At 41.7% G+C, this 24,207-nt stretch overlaps 1 protein-coding gene across 1 annotated transcript; it reads right to left on the bottom strand.

The window, feature by feature from the left end:
* Positions 1-1,364: 1,364 nt before the first annotated feature.
* LOC133536627 (uncharacterized) lies at positions 1,365-23,646 on the bottom strand. The gene is made up of 10 exons (XM_061877249.1): positions 23,615-23,646; positions 23,433-23,524; positions 17,140-17,521; positions 9,994-10,055; positions 9,852-9,920; positions 9,711-9,779; positions 5,915-6,074; positions 5,722-5,829; positions 5,596-5,644; positions 1,365-1,942 (listed from the first exon to the last, which is right to left on the bottom strand). The coding sequence occupies exons 3-10, from the start codon at positions 17,452-17,454 to the stop codon at positions 1,845-1,847; spliced, it is 930 nt and encodes a 309-aa protein (XP_061733233.1). The 5' UTR covers positions 17,455-17,521; positions 23,433-23,524; positions 23,615-23,646; the 3' UTR covers positions 1,365-1,844.
* Between the last annotated feature and the right edge of the window lie 561 nt (positions 23,647-24,207).

Here is a 24,207-nt window from a genome sequence, read left to right as displayed (position 1 = left end):
AGCCACTTCGTCTAGCTCTTCCCGGGGGATCCCGAGGCGTTCCCAGGCCAGCCGGGAGACATAGTCTTCCCAACGTGTCCTGGGTCTTCCCCGTGGCCTCCTACCGGTTGGACGTGCCCTAAACACCTCCCTAGGGAGGCGTTCGGGTGGCATCCTGACCAGATGCCCGAACCACCTCATCTGGCTCCTCTCCATGTGGAGGAGCAGCGGCTTTACTTTGAGTTCCTCCCGGATGGCAGCGCTTCTCACCCTATCTCTAAGGGAGAGCCCCGCCACACGGTGGAGGAAACTCATTTCGGCCGCTTGTACCCGTGATCTTATCCTTTCGGTCATGACCCAAAGCTCATGACCATAGGTGAGGATGGGAACGTAGATCGACCGGTAAATTGAGAGCTTTGCCTTCCGGCTCAGCTCCTTCTTCACCACAACGGATCGGTACAACGTCCGCATTACTGAAGACGCCGCACCGATCCGCCTGTCGATCTCACGATCCACTCTTCCCCCACTCGTGAACAAGACTCCTAGGTACTTGAACTCCTCCACTTGGGGCAGGGTCTCCTCCCCAACCCGGAGATGGCATTCCACCCTTTTCCGGGCGAGAACCATGGACTCGGGACTTGGAGGTGCTGATTCTCATTCCGGTCACTTCACACTCGGCTGCGAACCGATCCAGTGAGAGCTGAAGATCCCGGTCAGATGAAGCCATCAGGACCACATCATCTGCAAAAAGCAGAGACCTAATCCTGCGGTCACCAAACCGGAACCCCTCACCGCCTTGACTGCGCCTACAAATTCTGTCCATAAAAGTTATGAACAGAATCGGTGACAAAGGACAGCCTTGGCGGAGTCCAACCTTCACTGGAAACGTGTCCGACTTACTGCCGGCAATGCGGACCAAGGTCTGACACTGATCATACAGGGAGTGGACCGCCACAATAAGACAGTCCGATACCCCATACTCTCTGAGCACTCCCCACAGGACTTCCCGAGGGACACGGTCGAATGCCTTCTCCAAGTCCACTGGTTGGGCAAACTCCCATGCACCCTCAAGAACCCTGCCCAGAGTATAGAGCTGGTCCACAGTTCCACAAGCAGGACGAAAACCACACTGTTCCTCCTGAATCCGAGGTTGGACTATCCGGCGTAGCCTCCTCTCCAGTACACCTGAATAGACCTCACTGGGAAGGTGTGATCCCACGATAGTTGGAACACACCCTCCGGTCCCCCTTCTTAAAGAGAGGAACCACCACCCCGGTCTGCCAATCCAGAGGTACCGCCCCCTATTAATAAAATATCCCATCATGCCAAAACGTGCACAAGCAAGATAACGAACACAGTCCTTGGTAACAGTTTTATTAAGCATTTTATTAATTATAGGCCACACCGTAAGTGTCATTTGCCATCAGCATTGTTGCAACTAAAGTCACATACATTATGTCACTAAGACACAAAGGCCAACAGTAGTTGGACCAGATTGGTATTTTGAAGCCTGTTCTTGACTCAGTTCCATTCACTTTGTGAATATTCAGCATCCCACAGGGATACATTGGCTTTATAGTCACTTCTTTTCCCGATGTGTGCAGAACATCTTCACACATTTGATTATTTTTGCCTGCGTATTGGAATGCATGGGGAAATCCAGATGTCTGGTTGAATACATCGTGGTTGTCTTTGACAACATATTTCTAATTACTGCATTGTAGTTTTTAATCGAAGCTCCAAATTCAGTGGCTTGATTTGAGTTAAAATACTTATTTACAGTATTTATAACTATATACAGAACTTGAAATCATTTACATTCATCTTGTCGTGGACTCGGTGATGCAAGAGGACCGCCTCAGGGACTAGGCGCACCCGAGCATGTGCAGGACCTTGTCCGCTATACGCATCTTTTCAGACTCCTCGCTGGTCTTTGGTGTTGGAGTTTCATCTGGAGAGTCCTCTGCAACAGGAGCAAGCAAAAGACACGGGTCAATATTCCATTCTGCAAAGCAGCCTGGTGGTAACAGGGGCTGTATATTGTAGCGTGCTGGAAGAGTTAGTGCTGCAAGGGGATCTGGGTAGTTGTTATGTTGTGTTACGGTGCGGATGTTCTCCCAAAATGTGTATCATTCTTGTTTGGTGCGGGTTCACAGTGTGGCGCATATTTGTAACGAGTGTTAAAGTTGGTTATACGGCCACCTTCAGTGTGACCTGTAAGGCTGTTGACCAAGTATGCCTTGCTGGCACATGCACACATAGGGCCCTATGGGTGCTTGAGCCCCTGACCTTTTTTGCCTCATCTTAAAAAGTGCCCTCTGCCTGTGTGTTTTTTTTTTGTTTTTTTTAAACAACATTGATAAATTCCTGTTAGGGATGTAAAAAAAATAATAATAATAATAATACCGGGTTGTTTGAGCCTGCCGCTTCCGACAGAGAGAGAGAGGGAGTGAGTGAGAGAGAGGAGAGAGAGCCAACTGCGCCCCTGAGGAGACGTGACAGTGGAGCAACTTGAACCTGTGAGTTATGGTCTAGTCGCCGTCCACTTATTCAGCATCTAATATGGGTAATATTTCAGAAAAACGCTGTATTATTCTATCATTCAACGTGTAAGTTTCTGTTTTTGCCGGACGTCGGAGCACGGCGCATCAATTGAGCACAGAGCAAAGCGGATCGTGCGGGACAGGAAGTAGTGTACAAAATACAAAATAAAACACCGGGTTAATTTTCAAAATATCAATCAATCAATCAATCAATCAATCAATGTTTACTTATATAGCCCTAAATCACTGGTGTCTCAAAGGGCTGCACAAACCACTACGACATCCTCGGTAGGCCCCCATAAGGGCAAGGAAAACTCACAAAATAAAATTCATTGTGTTTACGGCGGATCACATTTCTCTCACAGTAGAGGTTTAGATATAAAGTTGTATTGCGTTTCAGTTGTTAAGTCTGAGCATTAAGTGAGAAAGACCATAAGTTACAACTTGATGGTGTTTTCATCAAGTTAAAGGAAGAAGGACAGATTTTCACAGAGCGGTCAAGCAAACATGGATCCCGACTACATGTCAACCGGCAGTTTTCGGTGAAAAAATTGTGGTAATAAGTCGCCTCTTATCGGAGACATCAGCGGAGCTTCCGTCCTGCTGCAGCTGCCGTGACTTCCCTCAGAGACTCTGGCGTCAACACACCGACTTTCAGGTACTATGCAATCTCACTAAAACACTAGTAACACAATAGGCAGATAATGTATTTTCCATAATTATCCTAGTAAATGTGTCTAATAATATTTGAATCGCTCCCACTGCAATCGCCTTTTTTTTTTCTCTCTAGTCCTTCACTCTAAATTTCCTCATCCACAAATCTTTCATCCTCGCTCAAATTAATGGGGAAATTGTCGCTTTCTCGGTCTGAATCGCCCTCGCTGCTGGTGGCCTTGATTGTAAACAATGTTCAGATGTGAGGAGCTCCACAACCCGTGACGTTACGCGCACATCGTCTGCTACTTCCGGTACAGGCAAGGCTTTTTTATTAGCGACCAAAAGCTACGAACTTTATCTTCGATGTTCTCTACTAAATCTTTTCAGCAAAAATATGGCAATATCGCGAAATGATCAAGTATGACACATAGAATGGACCTGCTATCCCCGTTTGAATAAGAAAATCTCATTTCAGTAGGCCTTTAAATACTGGTTCAGTTCAGTAAAGTTCTGTACTAACATAGGTTAAATTGTAAACAATACTTATCCCAGACTCTTGTGCAAGGGATGCATATAGAGTAGGGATGCACCGAAATTAAAATTTGTGGCCGAATATGAAGCCGAATAAAATTTAAACGCTTGGCCGAAGGCCGAATACCGAATAATGAATGCAGTTTTTCACAATTTTTTTATATTGCATAAATAGCCTAGAATAAATATTTAGACATGTTTTTCAAATAAAGTATTTTTTTTATTGAATATTGACATTTTTTTAATATTCCAGTAGCCTTTGCTTCTCAAAAAAAGCACAACGTTTTTCCATTTATATTAGGCCTTCAAACAAAACATGCATTCCAAAAAAAAATAAAGTGCATTAAAGTGGATAAACCCACAACAAATGAATTATTGTCCTTTTGGCAAAAGTCTGCTTAGCCACAGTAGATATGCTAATAATGTAAACAGAAGGCTCAAGTAAATCTCAATTAAGTGTGTGCTTGTAACCTCATACACTTATACAGGTAGCCTACACAACAGGCTAATAATGTAAACAGAGGCCCCACTAAATCTCAATAAGTGTGTGCTTGTAAATAGGGATGCACCGACTAATCGGTAACCGAATATATTCGGCCGAATATGGCGAAAAAAGCCACATTCGGCCTTCGGTGGAATGAGTTAAAAAAAAGGCCGAATAGTGGCGTGTGACGCAAGTTTTTGACGCGGTGACGCAATCAACCAACGTGCAGTGACGTTGAGATATGTTGTGTACCTGTATAAGTGTATGAGGTTACAAGCACACACTTATTGAGATTTAGTGGGGCCTCTGTTTACATTATTAGCCTGTTGTGTAGGCTACCTGTATAAGTGTATGAGGTTACAAGCACACACTTATTGAGATTTACTTGAGCCTTCTGTTTACATTATTAGCATATCTACTGTGGCTAAGCAGACTTTTGCCAAAAGGACAATAATTCATTTGTTGTGGGTTTATCCACTTTAATGCACTATATTTTTGTTTGGACTGCATGTTTTGTTTGAAGGCCTAATATAAATGAAAAACTTTGTGCTTTTTTTGAAAAGCAAAGGCTACTGGAATATTAAAAAAATGTCAATATTCAATAAAAAAAATACTTTATTTGAAAAACATGTCTAAATATTTATTCTAGGCTATTTATGCAATATAAAAAAAATTGTGAAAAACTGCATTCATTATTTGGTATTCGGTTTTCGGCCTTTGGCCAAGCGTTTAAATTTTATTCGGCTTCGGCCACAAATTTTCATTTCGATGCATCCCTACTTGTAACCTCATACACTTATACAGGTAGCCTACACAACAGGCTAATAATGTAAACAGAGGCCCCACTAAATCTCAATAAGTGTGTGCTTGTAACCTCATACACTTATACAGGTAGCCTACACAACAGGCTAATAATGTAAACAGAGAACCCACTAAATCTCAATAAGTGTGTGCTTGTAACCTCATACACTTATACAGGTAGCCTACACAACAGGCTAATAATGTAAACAGAGGCCCCACTAAATCTCAATAAGTGTGTGCTTGTAACCTCATACACTTATACAGGTAGCCTACACAACAGGTTAATAATTTAAACAGAGGCCCCACTAAATCTCAATAAGTGTGTGCTTGTAACCTCATACACTTATACAGGTACACAACATATCCCAACGTCACTGCACGTTGGTTGATTGCGTCACCGCGTCAAAAACTTGCGTCACACGCCACTATTCGGCCTTGTTTTTAACTCATTCCACCGAAGGCCGAATGTGGCTTTTTTTGCCATATTCGGCCGAATATATTCGGTTACCGATTAATCGGTGCATCCCTAATATAGAGTACACTTTTTGGAACATGACACAATAATAATAATAGTAATGTGAAATAATTTAGCAGGCATACCTGTAACACCGCTGGTGGCTGTGAAGCTGCGCCTTCTCCTCTTGTTGCCCTGCACCAAACACATTTTATACTTATTATATAGGATAACAACATCTGAATTCTTGTTAAATTAGAAGTGGGCCTCACATAGTTGTCACTGCTGGACCATTCAGGATACATCTGGGAATGGAGTTTTTTCTCTGCATCAGCGATTTTATAATATTTCGCCTGTCCCTCGTCAGTCAGCAACTTCCACTGCACAACACAAACATGGGAGTTAAAAAAAAAATCAAAAAAATCAAGCAGATTAGAACTAGACTGAAATCTGAAGCAAACTCACCATATGTCCTAGGACAGTATTGACGGACGCACTGTCCTTTAAATTCATCTGCGCCTTCACGTGTTGCCGCTGCTCCTTCAGGAAGCACATGAAGGCGTTGGGCGGCTTCTTCACATACGGCTGGTCTACGTCCCGGATGCGCCGACGCCTTCGTTTTCTTCTGATATACACAGGAAAACACATAGAAAAAGTCAAGTTTATCTTAGTGTGAAACTGGGAGGGGAAATGAAAGAAAGTCATTCAGGCTTCGGCAAAGAAAAACAACTTTAACTCCTGTCTTTTTTCGAAAAGTCAAAAAAGGTACGCTTACAGAACACAGAGATATTGAAAGAAATGAGCTTCAGAGGAGCATGACACACCAATGTAGTGTGTAGGGGGATCAGTGGGAGTGGACACAATGGTGATGGAGCACAGGGCCAAAAGCGGGTAAAGAACATGATTAACTGAACCTTGACCTCCCCTTCACAACATTATTTTATAAAGCTTGATGAGTAAGATGATGTATTAAACTTGTGGTGTTGAATGACACATTCCATTTTTTTTTTTCAACAAAAGTGCACCATAACTAAAAAAAAAAAAAAAAAAAGCCCAAAACTACTTTTGGTCTCCATTTAAATTAATTTCTGCATACAGAGACTCAATCCCTCGGTTTGTAAATGGTAACAAAAACAACCACAAATTATTTTGTAATTTAAAAAAAATAAAAAAAATCACTTTAATTATTGTTTACAGGGCATCTGAAATGTATTCACAGCGCTTCATTTTTTTCAACATTTTGTTATATTACAGCCTTATTCCAAAAACGGAATATATGTATTTTTGTCCTGAAAGTTCTAGACAAAATACCCCATAATTAGTATTAAACTTGTGGTGTTGAATGACAAACACATTTTTTTTAATCAAAAGTGCACAATAACTAAAAAAAAAGGCCAAAACTAACCTTGGCCTCCATTTAAATCATTTTTCTGCATCCAGAGACTCAATCCCTTGGTTTGTAAACGGTAACAAAAACAACCACAAATTATTTTGTAATTTAAAAAAAATATAAAAAATCACTTTAATTATTGTTTACAGGGCATCTGAAATGTATTCACAGCGCTTCATTTCTTTCAACATTTTGTTATGTTACAGCCTTATTCCATAATGGAATAAATGTATGTTTGTCCTGAAAATTCTACACAAAATACCCCATAATTAGCATTAAATATGTGGTGTTGAATGACACACCTTTTTTTTTAACAAACGTGCGCAATAACTAAAAAAAAAAAAAAAAAAGGCCAAAACTACTTTTGGTCTCCATTTAAATTAATTTCTGCATCCAGAGACTCAATCCCTCGGTTTGTAAACGGTAACAAAAACAACCACAAATTATTTTGTAATTTAAAAAAAAGAAAAAAAATCACTTTAATTATTGTTTACAGGGCATCTGGGATGTATTCACAGCGCTTCATTTTTTTCAACATTTTGTTATGTCACAGCCTTATTACAAAAACGGAATATATGTATTTTTGTCCTGAAAATTCTGCACAAAATACCTCATAATTAGTATTAAACTTGTGGTGTTGAATGACGAACACATTTTTTTTTAATCAAAAGTGCACAATAACTATTAAAAAAAAGGCCCAAACTACCTTTGGCCTCCATTTAAATAATTTTTATGCATCCAGAGACTCAATCCCTTGGTTTGTAAACGATAACAAAAACAACAAATTATTTTGTGATTAAAAAACAAAATAGAAATAAATTATTGTTTACAGGGCATCTGGGATGTATTCACAGCGCTTCACTTTTTCTACATTTTGTTATCTTACACCCTTATTCCAAAATGGAATATATGTATTTTTGTCCTGAAAATTCTACACAAAATACCCCAAAATTTGCATTTGTGACCGGCATTTAAAGCGATGAATTGGCAACGGCGATCCCATACTTTTCCACAAAATTCGGCTGATACTGATCGGCTTTCTCAGCAAAAGGTATTGAGAACCATCGAGCATGGCACTCAGTAACCGCCTAGTCCGGCCTCTGAGTCCTTGCTCGAACTTTGGTCCACCGGATGAGAGTGAGAGTGCTAGGCACCGAGCTAAAAGCCAGAGCTGTCAACTCGATGTCTAGCACAAACAAGAAAATCTGAAACTTGGTAAACAAGACTGTTTTTTTTTTTTAAACTACTCTGGTCATGACAGCTCCTGTGATAGTTTTTACTAATATGTCTCCTCTGTACTCAGCCATGCAATCCATATAGTTAGTTGCATGTGTGTATGTTGTGTGTGTGTTTGTGCCTGGTATCTGTGTCGATGTGTACGTATGTGAAAATGGAGGATATAACTTACCGTGTCGCCTTGTTTAATTGTTTGGTTTTCAAATGTTAGAGTTGTATTATTAAATAGAGGTCGGTGTCTAGCAGGACCGATAATCAGCATTTCCGTTTTTTTGGCGTTGAGTTGCAAAAAGTTAGCGGACATCCATTGTTTAATTTCATTAAGACACGCCTCCAGCTGACTACAATCCGGCATGTTGGTCAGCTTTAGGGGCATGTAGAGTTGGGTGTCATCAGCATAACAGTGAAAGCTAACACCGTATTTGCGTATGATGTCACCTAGCGGCAGCATGCAGATGCTGAAGAGTGCAGGGCCAAGGACCGAACCCTGGGGAACTCCACACGTTACCTTAACGTAGTCCGAGGTCACATTGTTATGGGAGACGCACTGCATCCTATCAGTAAGATAAGAGTTAAACCAAGACAGGGCTAAGTCTGACATACCAATTCGTGTTATGATACGTTCTAATAAAATATTATGATCGACGGTATCGAAAGCAGCGCTAAGATCGAGGAGCAGCAACATAGATGACGCATCAGAATCCATCGTTAGCAATAGATCATTAGTCATTTTTGCGAGGGCTGTCTCCGTGGAGTGATTTGCCCTGAAACCGGATTGAAAGGTTTCACATAGATTGTTAGACGCTAAGTGTTCATTTAACTGCTCCGCAACAATTTTTTCGAGGATTTTTGAAATAAAGGGAAGGTGAGACACCGGTCGGTAGTTTACCATGAGGTCAGGATCGAGGTTAGGTCTTTTAAGAAGAGGATGAATAACCGCTTTTTTGAATGCTAGGGGAACAGTGCCCGAGGAAAGTGATAAGTTTATAATATTTAGCACTGATGGACCTAATAATACAAAGAGCTCCTTGATCAGTTTCCCAGGAAGTGGGTCAAGTAAACATGTTGTTTGTTTTATTCCATTTACACGTTGTAACAATCCTTCTAATGTTATTTCATCAAAACAAGAGAAACTATTTTGGAGGGCAGTATCCGCCGTATATACAATCGTGTCAGTGTTGATAGGACCCAGTTGTAGCTGGGACGCATTGTCTTTAATCTCCTTTCTAATGACTTCAATGTTCTTACTAAAGAATTGCATAAAGTCATCAGCTGAGTGGGTTGGATCCGCTTTGGACTGGACTCTCGCGACTGTGTTGGATCCATTATGGATTGAACTTTCACAGTATCATGTTAGACCCGCTCGACATCCATTGCTTTCCTCCTCTCCAAGGTTCTCATAGTCATCATTGTCACCGACGTCCTACTGGGTGTGAGTTTTTCCTTGCCCTTATGCAGCCCTTTGAGACACTAGTGATTTAGGGCTATATAAGTAAACATTGATTGATTGATTGATAACGTAAAGCACTTTACGTTGCATTTCTTTTATGTATGAAAAGCGCTTTATAAATAAAAGTTTGATTGATTGATTGATTGATTGATGACAGTCACTAAATCCAAGCCAATCAATCTTACTTTGTGGCCGTTATTGGTGGAGCAGCAAAGACGGGCGTGCCTGCAATGTGGTAAACCACGCCTCCATTCCTACATGAATAAAAAGAGACAACATTAACAAGACGACAATGGGAAAGTCGCTGATTTGAAGAGATCTCATACTTGGACGTGGACGTTACTGGAGTGGTGAAGACAGGAGGTCCTGTCATCTGATAGACGTCGCTCCCGTTCCTGAAATATAAAACTACAAGTTAAGAACTGCATATTAAAATCTCTTTATGAGCGTGTATGAGTATTTTCTTACATCATCCCAGCTGGACACCAACTTGAGTTTTCCAGGTGTGTTCTCCCAGGTACTGATATATTCTGAGGATGCAAATACGCAAAGCTGTAAGACAGGTTGCAGGCATGTCATCATTCCACAAGGGGGCAGCAAGCACCCTCACATTTACACTCGGAACACCCAATTGCCCCCAAGACCCGACCTCCGGGCTGATAATTTTAGGTTGTCCTGAATAATTTGGAGGTACGTAAACCTTCTTTTTCATTGTCCCATTTACTCTCTGTAAAGCACCAGTTTCATTGGCAGCAAAACAGGCTCAGAGCATAATACTACCACCACCATACTTGACGGTAGGAGTAGTGTTCCTGGGATTAGTGAAGTGAAGTGAATTATTTTTATATAGCGCTTTTCTCTAGTGACTCAAAGCACTTTACATAGTGAAACCCAATATCTAAGTTACATTTAAACCAGTGAACGGGTCATGATGGGCCAATTAAAAAAACTTCACATTAAATCAAACCCACACACGCAATCATTTCGTAAGCCATTTAGCGCCATATGGACTCACCGTTATCATTAGCAGAAAAGACAAAATGCACAAGACGCGGCCCCACATCCTAAGCCGATCAACCGGGCTATCGAAAAAGGAGACAGACAAACAACACAAAGAATGGAAATCCACCACCACTAACGGACCACAAAAGGCAGCGGCGTGGGACAAATACTGCGCTCAATGACTTTTACAGTAGACGCCTGTGTAAATATTTCATTTTTCAATGTGTACACCTGCGGCTTACAGACTTGTCTGGGAACAAAAATATTCGTCCAAAAATAATTATTACAATGTTATCAATTTTGCACAAATAAAATGTGCTAGTTTTCTCATTTTGGGCAATATTTTTTTTAGCTCAGTTATTACAGTAAACACACATGCTAACTAACATTAGCGTACCCTGTTGCCATACCTCATTTCTGTCCGCTACGGTAACATACTCCACAGTTCATACTTTGCTGCAGTGGCCCTCAATCTCCTCTTGAATAAATGTAGTTTTTAAAAATAATAATAATAATTAGAAAAATAAACTAACAATATTTGTTTTCAAATTATTTATTTACTGTAGTTAACAGCCAGATGTTGGGAAAAAATAAATAAATTGAAAAACCACCCAAAGTAACTGGAGCCAAGTTAAAACGAGTACTACATAGTAAGAAAGCGTTCGTCCCTGCCCTTATTTGTGTATTCTATATGGGCTGCAAATGTTGAGAAATGACATTTATATGCATTTGTGTGAGTGCTTGACTACCTCAGAATTCAATAAATTACTGCAAAAACATTCAACTCTGCATAAAGGAATGCCTAGAAAAGACACAGAGGAGAGTATCGCTGATATTGGTAGAAATGGTGTGGGAGAAACCCAAACTGTACCCAATTATTGCACTAGGACACCTGGAACTATTCTATTGCTTCTTAAAGGCCTCACCTTTTCTCCTCCAAACATATTGCTGGGTATTATGGCCAAACAGCTCAACTTTTGTTTCATCTGACATCACATGGACGAAGATAAGATCTTCCAGCTCGTGGTGCCCAAGACCAGACTTAAGACCAGGGGAGACAGGGCCTTCTCTGTGGTCGGCCCTAAGCTCTGGAACACTCTGCCCCTCCATGTTCAAACTGCTTCCACAGTGGAGTGTTTTAAGTTTCGTCTTAAGACCCACTTTTATTCTTTGGCTTTTAACACTACGTGAGTTGTGTGGTCCTCTGTTCTCTGTTGTTCTCTGTGTTTTTTATACACTTTGATTTCTATTTTACTGTTTAATTGAGTTTACCATTTAAAATAGTTTTTAATCATATTTGTTTTTATTGGTTTTATATTTATTTATTTTTTGTTTTTATTCAGTCATTGGTGGAGCATAATATAGATATATTTTTTTCTTTTATTTTATTTTTTTAAATTTTATTTATTTATTTTACAATTGTTTTTAACATGGCTGTGCAGCACTTTGGAAACGTTATTGTTGTTTAAATGTGCTATATAAATAAAGTGGATTGGATTGGATTTTGGAAGTAAGTTCTGTGGTCAGATTGGTTGGGTCTTGGGCACAGTTGGGTGTTCCAACAGGACAATGACCCCAAACGCACGTCAAAAGTGGTAAAGGAATGGCTGAATCAGGCTAGAATGAATGTTTTGGAATGGCCTTCCCATAGTCCTGACTTAAACGTGTGGACAATGCAGCAACTGGAGGGTTCCAGGTTCGATTCCTGCTTCCGCCATCCTAGTCACTGCCGCTGTGTCCTTGGGCAAGACACTTTACCCACCTGCTCCCAGTGCCACCCACACTGGTTTAAATCCATTTTAGATATTGGGTTTCACTATGTAAAGTGCTTTGAGTCGCTGGAGAATAGCGCTATATAAATAACGTAAAATCATCAGGCCGGATGTTCATCATCATCATCATCATCATCAATTTTTATTCCTTTCATTAAAATGCATATTTACAAGCCACGTACAATTGACACTTTCATTGTAATTTTTGTTTTTTTTCTTATACATTTCCATGATCAGAAAGGAGCAGATGGAAGAATTATATTCTTATATTTATCTGCCCCTTTTTTTTTAACACAAATTACAGTATTTTAGATGACTTTATAACTGTTCCCTCCACCAACACCCAAACTCCAACATACTTTTCCATTTTCCTTTAAGCACTTTCACAATGACACGTCCAATCTAAATCAAAACTCAGTTTGATATAATTTCAGTTTTCTCTTTTTATAAATCTTTTTAAATACAAAGATATTCTTACAGCTTTTTAAGTATTTGTTTAGAGAATTCCATGCTTTCACACCAACAACAGACAAGCACATTTGTCTCAAATTTGTTCGCGCGCTTGGATGTTTAAAGTCATACGGCCTTCTGTGGTTCTCATCTTCAGATGTGAACACAAATAACTTTTGCATGTCCTTCGGAAGAATTTTATTTCTCGCTTTGAACATCATTAATAGGGTATTCAATTCAACAATGACTTTTAGTTTTAGTAGTCCTGACCTAATGAAGAGTGGATTTGTGTGGTCTCTATATCCTACTTTAAATATGAGTCGAATTGCTCTTTTCTGTGAAAGAAATAAAGGCATTATGTTGCTGTGATATGTATTTCCCCATATTTCTGCACAATAATTGAAATAAGGTAGAATAATTGAGCAATATAACATTCTCATTGTGTTGTATGGAAAACTGTATTTAACCTTGTTCAAAATAAATAAGCTTTTAGATACCTTATTTTTCACATGCATTATATGAGCTTTCCATGTCAGGTTGAGGTGAGGCCTTTAATCCCAGGAACACCAGACCTACAGTCAAGCATGGTGGTGGTAGTATTATGCTCTGGGCTCGTTTTGCTGCCAATGGAACTGGTGCTTTACAGAGAGTAAACGGGACAATGAAAAAGGAGGATTACCTCCAAATTCTTCAGGTCAACCTAAAATCATCAGCCCGGAGGTTGGGTGTTGGGCGCAGTTGGGTGTTCCAACAGGACAATGACCCCAAACACAGGTCCAAAGTGGTAAAGGAATGGCTAAATCAGGCTTGAGTGAAGGTTTTAGAATGGCCTTCCCAAAGTCCTGACTTAAACGTCTGGACAATGCTGAAGAAACAAGTCCAAGTAAGAAAACCAACACCAATTTTGTCAAGAGTGGTCAAAAATTCACGCAGAAGCTTGTGGATGGCTACCAAAAGCGCCTTATTGCAATGAAACTTGCCAAGGGACATGTTAGCAAACATTAACATTGCTGTATGTATACTTTTGACCCAGCAAATTTGCTCACATTTTCATCCATCCATCTTCTTCCGCTTATCCGAGGTCGGGTCGCGGGGGCAACAGCCTAAGCAGGGAAACCCAGACTTCCCTCTCCCCAGCCACTTCGTCTAGCTCTTCCCGGGGGATCCCGAGGCGTTCCCAGGCCAGCCGGGAGACATAGTCTTCCCAACGTGTCCTGGGTCTTCCCCGTGGCCTCCTACCGGTTGGACGTGCCCTAAACACCTCCCTAGGGAGGCGTTCGGGTGGCATCCTGACCAGATGCCCGAACCACCTCATCTGGCTCCTCTCCATGTGGAGGAGCAGCGGCTTTACTTTGAGTTCCTCCCGGATGACAGAGCTTCTCACCGTATCTCTAAGGGAGAGACCCGCCACCCGGTGGAGGAAACTCATTTGGGCCGCTTGCACCCGTGATCTTATCCTTTCGGTCATGACCCAAAGCTCATGACCATAGGTGAGGATGGGAACGTAGATCGACCGGTAAATTGAGAGCTTTGCCTTCCGGCTCAGCTCTTTCTTCAATCCAATCCAATCCACTTTATTTATATAGCACATTTAAACAACAATAACGTTTCCAAAATGATGATGATGATGAACCTCCGGCCTGATGATTTTACGTTATCCTGAAGTAAGTGAACTATATTTATATAGCGCTGTTCTCCAGTGACTCAAAGCACTTTACATAGTGAAACCCTATATCTAAAATGGATTTAAACCAGTGTGGGTGGCACTGGGAGCAGGTGGGTAAAGTGTCTTGCCCAAGGACTAGGATAGCGGAAGCAGGAATCGAACCTGGAACCCTCCAGTTGCTGCATTGTCCACACGTTTAAGTCAGGACTTTGGGAAAGCCATTCTAAAACCTTCATTCTAGCCTGATTGAGCCATTCCTTTACCACTTTTGACGTGCGTTTGGGGTCATTGTCCTGTTGGAACACCCAACTGTGCCCAAGACCCAACCAATCTGACCACAGAACTTACTTCCAAAATCCAATCCAATCCACTTTATTTATATAGCACATTTAAACAACAATAACGTTTCCAAAGTGCTGCCCAGCCATGTTAAAAACAATTGTAAAATAAATAAATAAAATAGGGTGGAGTGCCATCTCCGGGTTGGGGAGGAGACCCTGCCCCAAGTGGAGGAGTTCAAGTACCTAGGAGTCTTGTTCACGAGTGGGGGAAGAGTGGATCGTGAGATCGACAGGCGGATCGGTGCGGCGTCTTCAGTAATGCGGACGTTGTATCGATCCGTTGTGGTGAAGAAGGAGCTGAGCCGGAAGGCAAAGCTCTCAATTTACCGGTCGATCTACGTTCCCATCCTCACCTATGGTCATGAGCTTTGGGTCAAGACCGAAAGGATAAGATCACGGGTACAAGCGGCCGAAATGAGTTTCCTCCCTTAGAGATAGGGTGAGAAGCTCTGCCATCCGGGAGGAGCTCAACGTAAAGCCGCTACTCCTCCACATCGAGAGGAGCCAGATGAGGTGGTTCGGGCATCTGGTCAGGATGCCACCCGAACGCCTCCCTAGGGATGTGTTTAGGGCACGTCCAGCTGGTAGGAGGCCACGGGGAAGACCCAGGAACCGTTGGAAAGACTATGTCTCCCGGCTGGCCTGGGAACGCCTCGGGATCCCCCGGGAAGAGCTAGACGAAGTGGCTGGAGATAGGGAAGTCTGGGCTTCCCTGCTTAGGCTGCTGCCCCCGCGACCCGACCTCGGATAAGCGGAAGATGATGGATGGATGGATGGATAAATAAAATAAAATAAAATAAAATAAATACAAAATATATATATATTATGCTCCACCAATGACTGAATAAAAACAAAAAATAAATAAATATAAAACCAATAAAAACAATATAAAAACAAATATGATTAAAAACTATTTTAAATGGTAAACTCAATTAAAACAGTAAAATAGAAATCAAAGTGTATAAAAAACACAGAGAACAACAGAGAACAGAGGACCACACAACTCACATAGTGTTAAAAGCCAAAGAATAAAAGTGGGTCTTAAGACCAGACTTAAAAGACTCCACTGTGGAAGCAGTTTGAACATGGAGGGGCAGAGTGTTCCAGAGCTTAGGGCCGACCACAGAGAAGGCTCTGTCTCCCCTGGTCTTAAGTCTGGTCTTGGGCACCACGAGCTGGAACTGGCTCTCGGACCTCAGAGCGCGCGCAGGAATGTAAATTTGGATGAGGTCCGAGATATATTGAGGTGCCAGTCCATGTAAAGATTTAAAAACAAACAGCAATGTTTTAAAATCAATTATAAAATGAACAGGGAGCCAGTGCAAACTCTGAAGAATTGGGGTTATATGCTGGCGTTTCCTGGCCCCTGTTAAAAGTCCTGCTGCCGCCTTCTGGACTAACTGCAACCGGGAGAGAGCTTTTTGGCTAATGCCAGCATAAAGTGCATTGCAGTAGTCCAGGCCACTTGAAATAAAAGCATGCACCACTTCTTCAAAAAGGTTAAAATATAAAAACGGTTTAACCTTTACTAAAAGACGAAGGTGATAAAAACACGATTTTAAAACGCCATTGACTTGTTTGTCTAGTTTAAAATGGCTGTCTATAGTGACGCCAAGGCTGGTGACTTTGGGACGCACATCATTTTGCAATGGTCCCAAGTCAGTGAGGGCCGGACCAAAAACTAAAATTTCCGTTTTTCCCTCATTCATTATTTAAAAATTCTGGGCTAACCAAGCCTTGACGTCACATAGACAGTTAAGAAGGGGTGTCAGGGGGCCGTGGCTTTTTGAAATCGGCATATAAATTTGGCAGTCATCTGCATAAAAGTGATAAAACACTCCATGTTTCTTAAAAATATCTCCAAGAGGGAGGAGATAAAGAGCGAACAGGATGGGGCCTAAAATAAATCTTGTCCTTTCTGTCATGACCATAGGTGAGGATGGGAACGTAGATCGACCGGTAAATTGAGAGCTTTGCCTTCCGGCTCAGCTCCTTCTTCACCACAACGGATCGATACAACGTCTGCATTACTGAAGACGCCGCACGGATCTGCCTGTCGATCTCACCATCCACTCTTCCCTCAGTAGATCCATAATTAATCCATACAAGAACCAAACTTCAGGAATGTTTTTTGTGACCAACAAGTATGTGCTCCTATCACGCTATCACCAAAAAATAAAAAAGTTATTATTGGGAACTCAAGACAGCCATGATATTATGTTTTTTTACAAGTGTATGTAAACTTTTAACCACGACTGTATCTTTGAGACGGAAACCATGTTTTGCTCTGTTATGCTATTAAAAGCTCACATCTGGCCTCAAACTTGCTGGACCTTTCACATGCAACTACTACAAACGACATCATCCTCCGTCATGCACTTACCTGCGAAGCACCTGCCTGACTTTTGATGTCATATGCGTTCATGTCGTACGGATTAGACTGAAGTCCTGCCATCATCTGCCCTGGCTGCGCAAAAGGCGGGCTGGTGGGAACGCACCCACCGTAACCTCTGCTTTGAACTGAGACTTGCTGACAATGGCCGTCGAACCTGAGCCCCTGAGGCACCGGGGGGTTCGGAGGTGGAGAAGTGGCTGAGGTACACAACATGCTGCTGACCACCTCCATGAGAGTGGAGACAACTTCCTCCCACTTGAGCTCTGCTATAACTTTCTCAAACTCTGCCCTGAGCTGCTCCATGCTGGAAGAAGTAGCTGCCTCTGACCCTACAGTCTGCTCTCACTCCTGACTGAAGACTACTGGGCTCCTGCGACACACATTGATAAGAAGCTGCTTTTCAGACATTTAGGGAAGTAAAGCCATTGAGAACACAAATGATTACTTTTGACGCTAAACGCTTATTGCAAACTAGGGCTGGGCGATATATCGATGCAAGCGATATAGAAAATGACTATATCGTAATATTCGAGTATACGTTCTCACGCAGTTGTATTTAGCTGCAGATATTACACTAAATACTTTTCCCACTCCTTGTGTCTCCTCACAGACAGCAAGCGAACAAACTTACACATGTCACATACAGTGGGGCAAAAAAGTATTTAGTCAGCCAGCGATTGTGCAAGTTCTCCCACTTAAAATGATAACAGAGGTCTGTCATTTTCATCATAAGTACACTTCAACTGTGAGAGACAGAATGTGGAAAAAAAATCCAGGAATTCACATTGTAGGAATTTTAAAGAATTTATTTATTTGTCAACCATTCAAAGCTCTCACTGATGGAAGGAGGTTTTGGCTCCAAATCTCACGATACATGGCCCCATTCATTCTTTCCTTAACACGGATCAATCGTCCTGTCCCCTTAGCGGAAAAACAGCCCCAAAGCATGATGTCTCCACCCCCATGCTTCACAGTAGGTGTGGTGTTCTTGGGATGCAACTCAGTATTCTTCTTCCTCCAAACACGACGAGTTGAGTTTATACCAAAAAGTTCTATTTTAGTTTCATCTGACCACATGACCTTCTCCCAATCCTCTGCTGTATCGTCCATGTATCCATTTTGGTATAAACTCAACTCGTCGTGTTTGGAGGAAGAAGAATACTGAGTTGCATCCCAAGAACACCATACCTACTGTATCATTCTTTCCTTAACACGGATCAATCGTCCTGTCCCCTTAGCAGAAAAACAGCCCAAAAGCATGATGTTTCCACCCCCATGCTTCACAGTAGGTGTGGTGTTCTTGGGATGCAACTCAGCATTCTTCTTCCTCCAAACACGACGAGTTGAGTTTATACCAAAAAGTTCTATTTTGGTTTCATCTGACCACATGACATTCTCCCAATCCTCTGCTGTATCATCCATGTATCCATGGATCTAACATAATAGTGAGAGTCCAGTCCATAGTGGATCTAACATAATAGTGAGAGTCCAGTCCATAGTGGATCTAACATAATGGTGAGAGTCCAGTCCATAGTGGATCTAACATAATAATGAGTGTCCAGTCCATAGTGGATCTAACATAATAGTGAGAGTCCAGTCCATAGTGGATCTAACATAATAATGAGTGTCCAGTCCATAGTGGATCTAACATAATAGTGAGAGTCCATAGTGGATCTAACATAATAGTGAGAGTCCAGTCCATAGTGGATCTAGCATAATAGTGAGAGTCCAGTCCATAGTGGATCCAACATAATATTGTGAGAGTCCAGTCCATAGTGGATCCAACATAATAGTGAGAGTTCAGTCCATAGTGGATCTAACATAATAGTGAGAGTCCAGTCCATAGTGGATCTGACATAATAGTGAGAATTTATTTATTTGTCAACCATTCAAAGCTCTCACTGATGGAAGGAGGTTTTGGCTCCAAATCTCACGATACATGGCCCCATTCATTCTTTCCTCAACACGGATCAATCGTCCTGTCCCCTTAGCAGAAAAACAGCGCCAAAGGCATGATGTTTCCACCCCCATGCTTCACAGTAGGTATGGTGTTCTTGGGATGCAACTCAGTATTCTTCTTCCTCCAAACACGGCGAGTTGAGTTTATACCAAAATGGATACATGGATGATACAGCAGAGGATTGGGAGAATGTCATGTGGTCAGATGAAACCAAAATACAACTTTTTGGTATAAACTCAACTGGTCGTGTTTGGAGGAAGAAGAATACTGAGTTGCATCCCAAGAACACCACACCTACTGTGAAGCATGGGGGTGGAAACATCATGCTTTGGGGCTGTTTTTCTGCTAAGGGGACAGGACGATTGATCCGTGTTAAGGAAAGAATGAATGGGGCCATGTATCGTGAGATTTTGAGCCAAAACCTCCTTCCATCAGTGAGAGCTTTGAATGGTTGACCAAATACTTATTTTCCACCATAATTTACAAATAAATTCTTTAAAATTCCTACAATGTGAATTCCTGGATTTTTTTTCCACATTCTGTCTCTCACAGTTGAAGTGTACCTATGATGAAAATTACAGACCTCTGTCATCATTTTAAGTAGGAGAACTTGCACAATCTGTGGCTGACTAAATACTTTTTTGCCCCACTGTACTTGACTTGGTGAATCTAGCTGTAAATATACTCCTCCCCTCTTAACCACGCCCCCGCCCCGCCCCCCCAAATCGGCGGTCTCAACGTTGGGAAGTGTGAATCAGTTCCATAATTAAATTTGACATACTGATATAATAAAGGTTTTAAGTGTTGTACGAGCATACACATGTTTTAAATTAGATTTTCCCCTAAGGTTGTATTTCTCCTCTTCTGTTGGGAGGAATTGTTGTACATTCTTGGGTAAGCAGGTTGTAGTTTGCTTTGTACATCATTTTAGCTGTTTGCAAATGCACTGAATCATTGAATTTCAATAATTGTGATTTTATAAATAAAGGGTTTGTATGTTCTCTATATCCAACATTATGTATTATTCTAATTGATCTTTTTTAATATAAAGGAAGTTACTGAATCGCAAGTGTAGTTCTTTCCTCATATTTCTGCTCAATAACTCAGATATAGTAACACTAGTGCAATTGGACAGAATGTGACGTGTGTGCTCTTATTTTGAAGGGCGGAAGTGTGTGACCTAGTTTTGATGAGAAACCGACGTGTCCGTTGCAAATAAAGAAGTGTCTCAAGATCATTGGTTACATTAGCTGCATGTGTTTATGTTTTAATCAGCGTAAGATGTACAACAAAAAAACTATTTCTAGCTTCGTATCCCTCTTTTTTAGCATTAATTGATTAAAGGCCTACTGAAATGAGATGTTCTTATTTAAACGGGGATAGCAGGTCCATTCTATGTGTCATACTTGATCATTTCACAATATTGCCATATTTTAGCTGAAAGGATTTAGTAGAGAACATCGACGATAAAGTTTGCAACTTTTGGTGCTGATAAAAAAAAGCCTTGCATGTACCGGAAGTAGCAGACGATGTGCGCGTGACGTCACGGGTTGTGGAGCTCCTCACATCTGAACATTGTTTACAATCATGGCCACCAGCAGCGAGAGCGATTCGGACCGAGAAAACGACAATTTCCCCATTAATTTGAGCGAGGATTAAAGATTTGTGGATGAGGAAAGTGAGAGTGAAGGACTAGGAAGGGAAAAAAAAGACTATACAGTGGGAGCAATTCAGATGTTATTAAGACACATTTACGACGTGGTTCGGGCATCTTGTCAGGATGCCACCCGAACGCCTTTCGAGGGAGATGTTTAGGGCACGTCCAACCGGTAGGAGGCCACGGGGAAGACCCAGGAAGCGTTGGGAAGACTATGTCTCCCGGCTGGCCTGGGAACGCCTCGGGATCCCCCGGGAAGAGCTAGATGAAGTGGCTGGGGAGAGGGAAGTCTGGGCTTCCCTGCTTAGGCTGCTACCCCCGCGACCCGACCTCGGATAAGCGGAAGATGGATGGATGGATGGAATTCTGGAAAATGTATTATCTGCTTATTGTGTTATTAGTGTTTTAGTGAGATTATATAGTCGTAGGGCTTCACGGTGGCAGAAGGGTTAGTGCGTCTGCCTCACAATACGAAGGTCCTGCAGTCCTGGGTTCAATCCCAGGCTCGGGATCTTTCTGTGTGCAGTTTGCATGTTCTCCCCATGAATGCGTGGGTTCCCTCCGGGTACTCCGGCTTCCTCCCACCTCCAAAGACATGCACCTGGGGATAGGTTGATTGGCAACACTAAATGGACCCTAGTGTGTGAATGTGAGTGTGAATGTTGTCTGTCTATCTGTGTTGGCCCTGCAATGAGGTGGCGACTTGTCCAGGGTGTACCCCGCCTTCCGCCCGATTGTAGCTGAGATAGGCGCCAGCCCCCCCCCGCGACCCCGAAAGGGAATAAGCGGTAGAAAATGGATGGATATATAGTCGTACTTGAAAGTCAGAGGGGTCTGGCCACGGGTGTGGTGACCGCCAGTGTCTCTGAGGGGGAGCCACGTTTCTCGATGAGGCAAAGCGAAGGCAGGCGGTCGGGCCGGGCTGAGGTTTTTTTTCCCCCTCCTCGACGGTGGAAGCATCCCACGTTCGGGGGCGGCCGGTCGGAGGAGGCAAAAGAGTCGCAGCTGCCTCTTTGACAGGTGCACAAGGAACGACGCAAGCTCCCCTCATAACTACGGTTAGAGCCGACTTATTACCACAATTTTCAGTTGACATGTGGTAGAGAACCGTGTTCGCTTGACCGCTCTGTTCCATAGTAAAACTTCGCCTTCGGGAATGTAAACAAAGAAACACCGGCTGTGTGTGTGTTGCTACAGCCGGCCGTAAATTACACCGCTTCCCACCTACATCTTTCTTCTTTGATGTCTCCGTTATTAATTGGACGAATTTGCGAAAGATTCAGCAACACAGATGTCCGGAATACTGTGTAATTATGCGATTAAAGCAGACGACTTATAGCCGTGATCGGTGACGTCACGCACACGCGTCATCATTCCGCGACGTTTTCAACAGAATACTACGCGGGAAATTTAAAATTGCAATTTGGTAAACTAAAGCGGCCGTATTGGCATGTGTTGCAATGTTAATATTTCATCATTGATATATAAACTATCAGACTGCGTGGTCGCTAGTAGTGGATTTCATTCAGTAGGCCTTTAAATTGGACTTAAACGAGTTGGAAAAATGTATTGGGGTGTTACCATTTAGTGGTCAATTGTACGGAATATGTACTATAGTGCAATCTATTAATAAAAATTTCAATCAATCAAAAAAAAAAATCCTCTCTTTCTGTACCAAATGTGGAAGTTGAGCATGCGCGTTGAATTATTATATGGGCCTACCGAGGATGTCGTAGTGGTTGGTGTTGTGGTTTGTGCAGCCCTTTGAGACACTAGTGATTTAGGGCTATATAAATGAACATTGATTAATTGATTGATCGACATGCAGAGTACACCACAGTGAAATGCTTTTTTTCCATGCTCCCCAGATATTGCGTACAGTGGGATCCAAACACTAGTTGCAGAATCTAATACACTAAATATAAAAAATACAAACAATTGAATAGCTCTGATGTGCATTAATTACAAGACAATTAAGTTGCACATTAAGTCACAAAAGTTATGGTAGTAGTATCAGTACAAGTAGAAGTACAGTAGTCAAATACAGTACCAGTGTAACATCAAATAGTGTAACAGTATGTTGAAGCAACAAATATTAAGGTGTCTACAGTTCCTTGGCAGTAGTACGAACAAAGGTAATGAAACAGTATGACTTCTTTATACACTTGTTTTTACATTATTTTTACATTGTTTACAATCATTGAATGAAAAGTATTGTAGTCCGGTATTTACAGTGGAAAATAAAGTATTAAAATTGACATCCATTTTCTACCGCTTGTCCTTTTCGGGGGTGCTGGAGCTTATGTCCGCTGCATTCGGCAAAATTATTAAAGTTATTATTTATTATCATTATTATTAAAAATTGAAGTTATTGAATGGGAGGTGGAGGGGGGGGGGGGTTTAAATGCAGTCGTGACGAGAGATCAAAGCCAACTAAATTCCCGGAAGCCTTTTTTGCTAAAATACCACGACGAAACTTCAAATCTGTATTTGGGGACACGTTTAAGAAGTAAAAGGCCAATTTCGAATGAATTGTGAAAATCACAGTAATGTAGTGATCGCCACTATTAGTAACAGTGGGAAACCGGAAGTAGAGAACAACTAGTTATTACAAAATAAAATCCCAATAAATAAAATACATTTAAAATAAAAACACCTACTTACCACCAGGCATCTTGTTCTTTTTAAAGCTGTCGCACATCTTTATGTGACAATTATTCCCTGGTTTCTGGTGGGGTTCCGCCTGCCAAGTGTTGCTGAAATGAGACGGCAGACAGAAAAGTTGTCATATGAAAGGCAAGAACGTGTCACATAGAAATGAGACGTTGCGTGGCAACCACACACACCACGAACGATTCCGTGGGTCCACCCGTTTGTGTTTTTCGCGACTTTTCTACATATTGTTCATATTTATTATCACCTCTCTGATGTACGGGCGGAAGTAGTCGGATTGTGCGTGATTTGATCATTTGAGGGGCATGCAAGCGTTGCCAGATGGGAAAGGCCACATGTGCCAGACGCTTAAACGGTCGTTTTGATTTTAAATGATTTAATATAGGTGATTTAACCATGTATTTAACGATTCGAATGATCTTATAGTATGGGATTTGAATTATTCATTTAATATAATTTATTTAACCAGGAGATTAAATCTATTTTTCAAGAGTGACCTCAATGGATCGTACATCGTACAGAGTGAATTCATATCACAAAGTCGGTCATTCTCATACGTCTGGCAACCCTGTTCCATGCAAAACTAACGAGTTGTGTTTTTGTCTGAGCCGCTAAGAGGCGCTGTTTCTCTTTTAATTTATTAAACATTTAACCAAGGGTGGGTGATACTGCTGATTCTGGTACCGATATAGCAGACAGTGATACTTTTTATTTGAACGTTTTATAATGAATTACAAAATGATTGTGCGTGTGGTGGCGAGATTGT

Source organism: Nerophis ophidion, linkage group LG17, assembly GCF_033978795.1.
Source record: "Nerophis ophidion isolate RoL-2023_Sa linkage group LG17, RoL_Noph_v1.0, whole genome shotgun sequence".
Lineage (NCBI taxonomy): Eukaryota > Metazoa > Chordata > Actinopteri > Syngnathiformes > Syngnathidae > Nerophis > Nerophis ophidion.
This window is presented reverse-complemented; position numbering and strand designations above follow the sequence as displayed.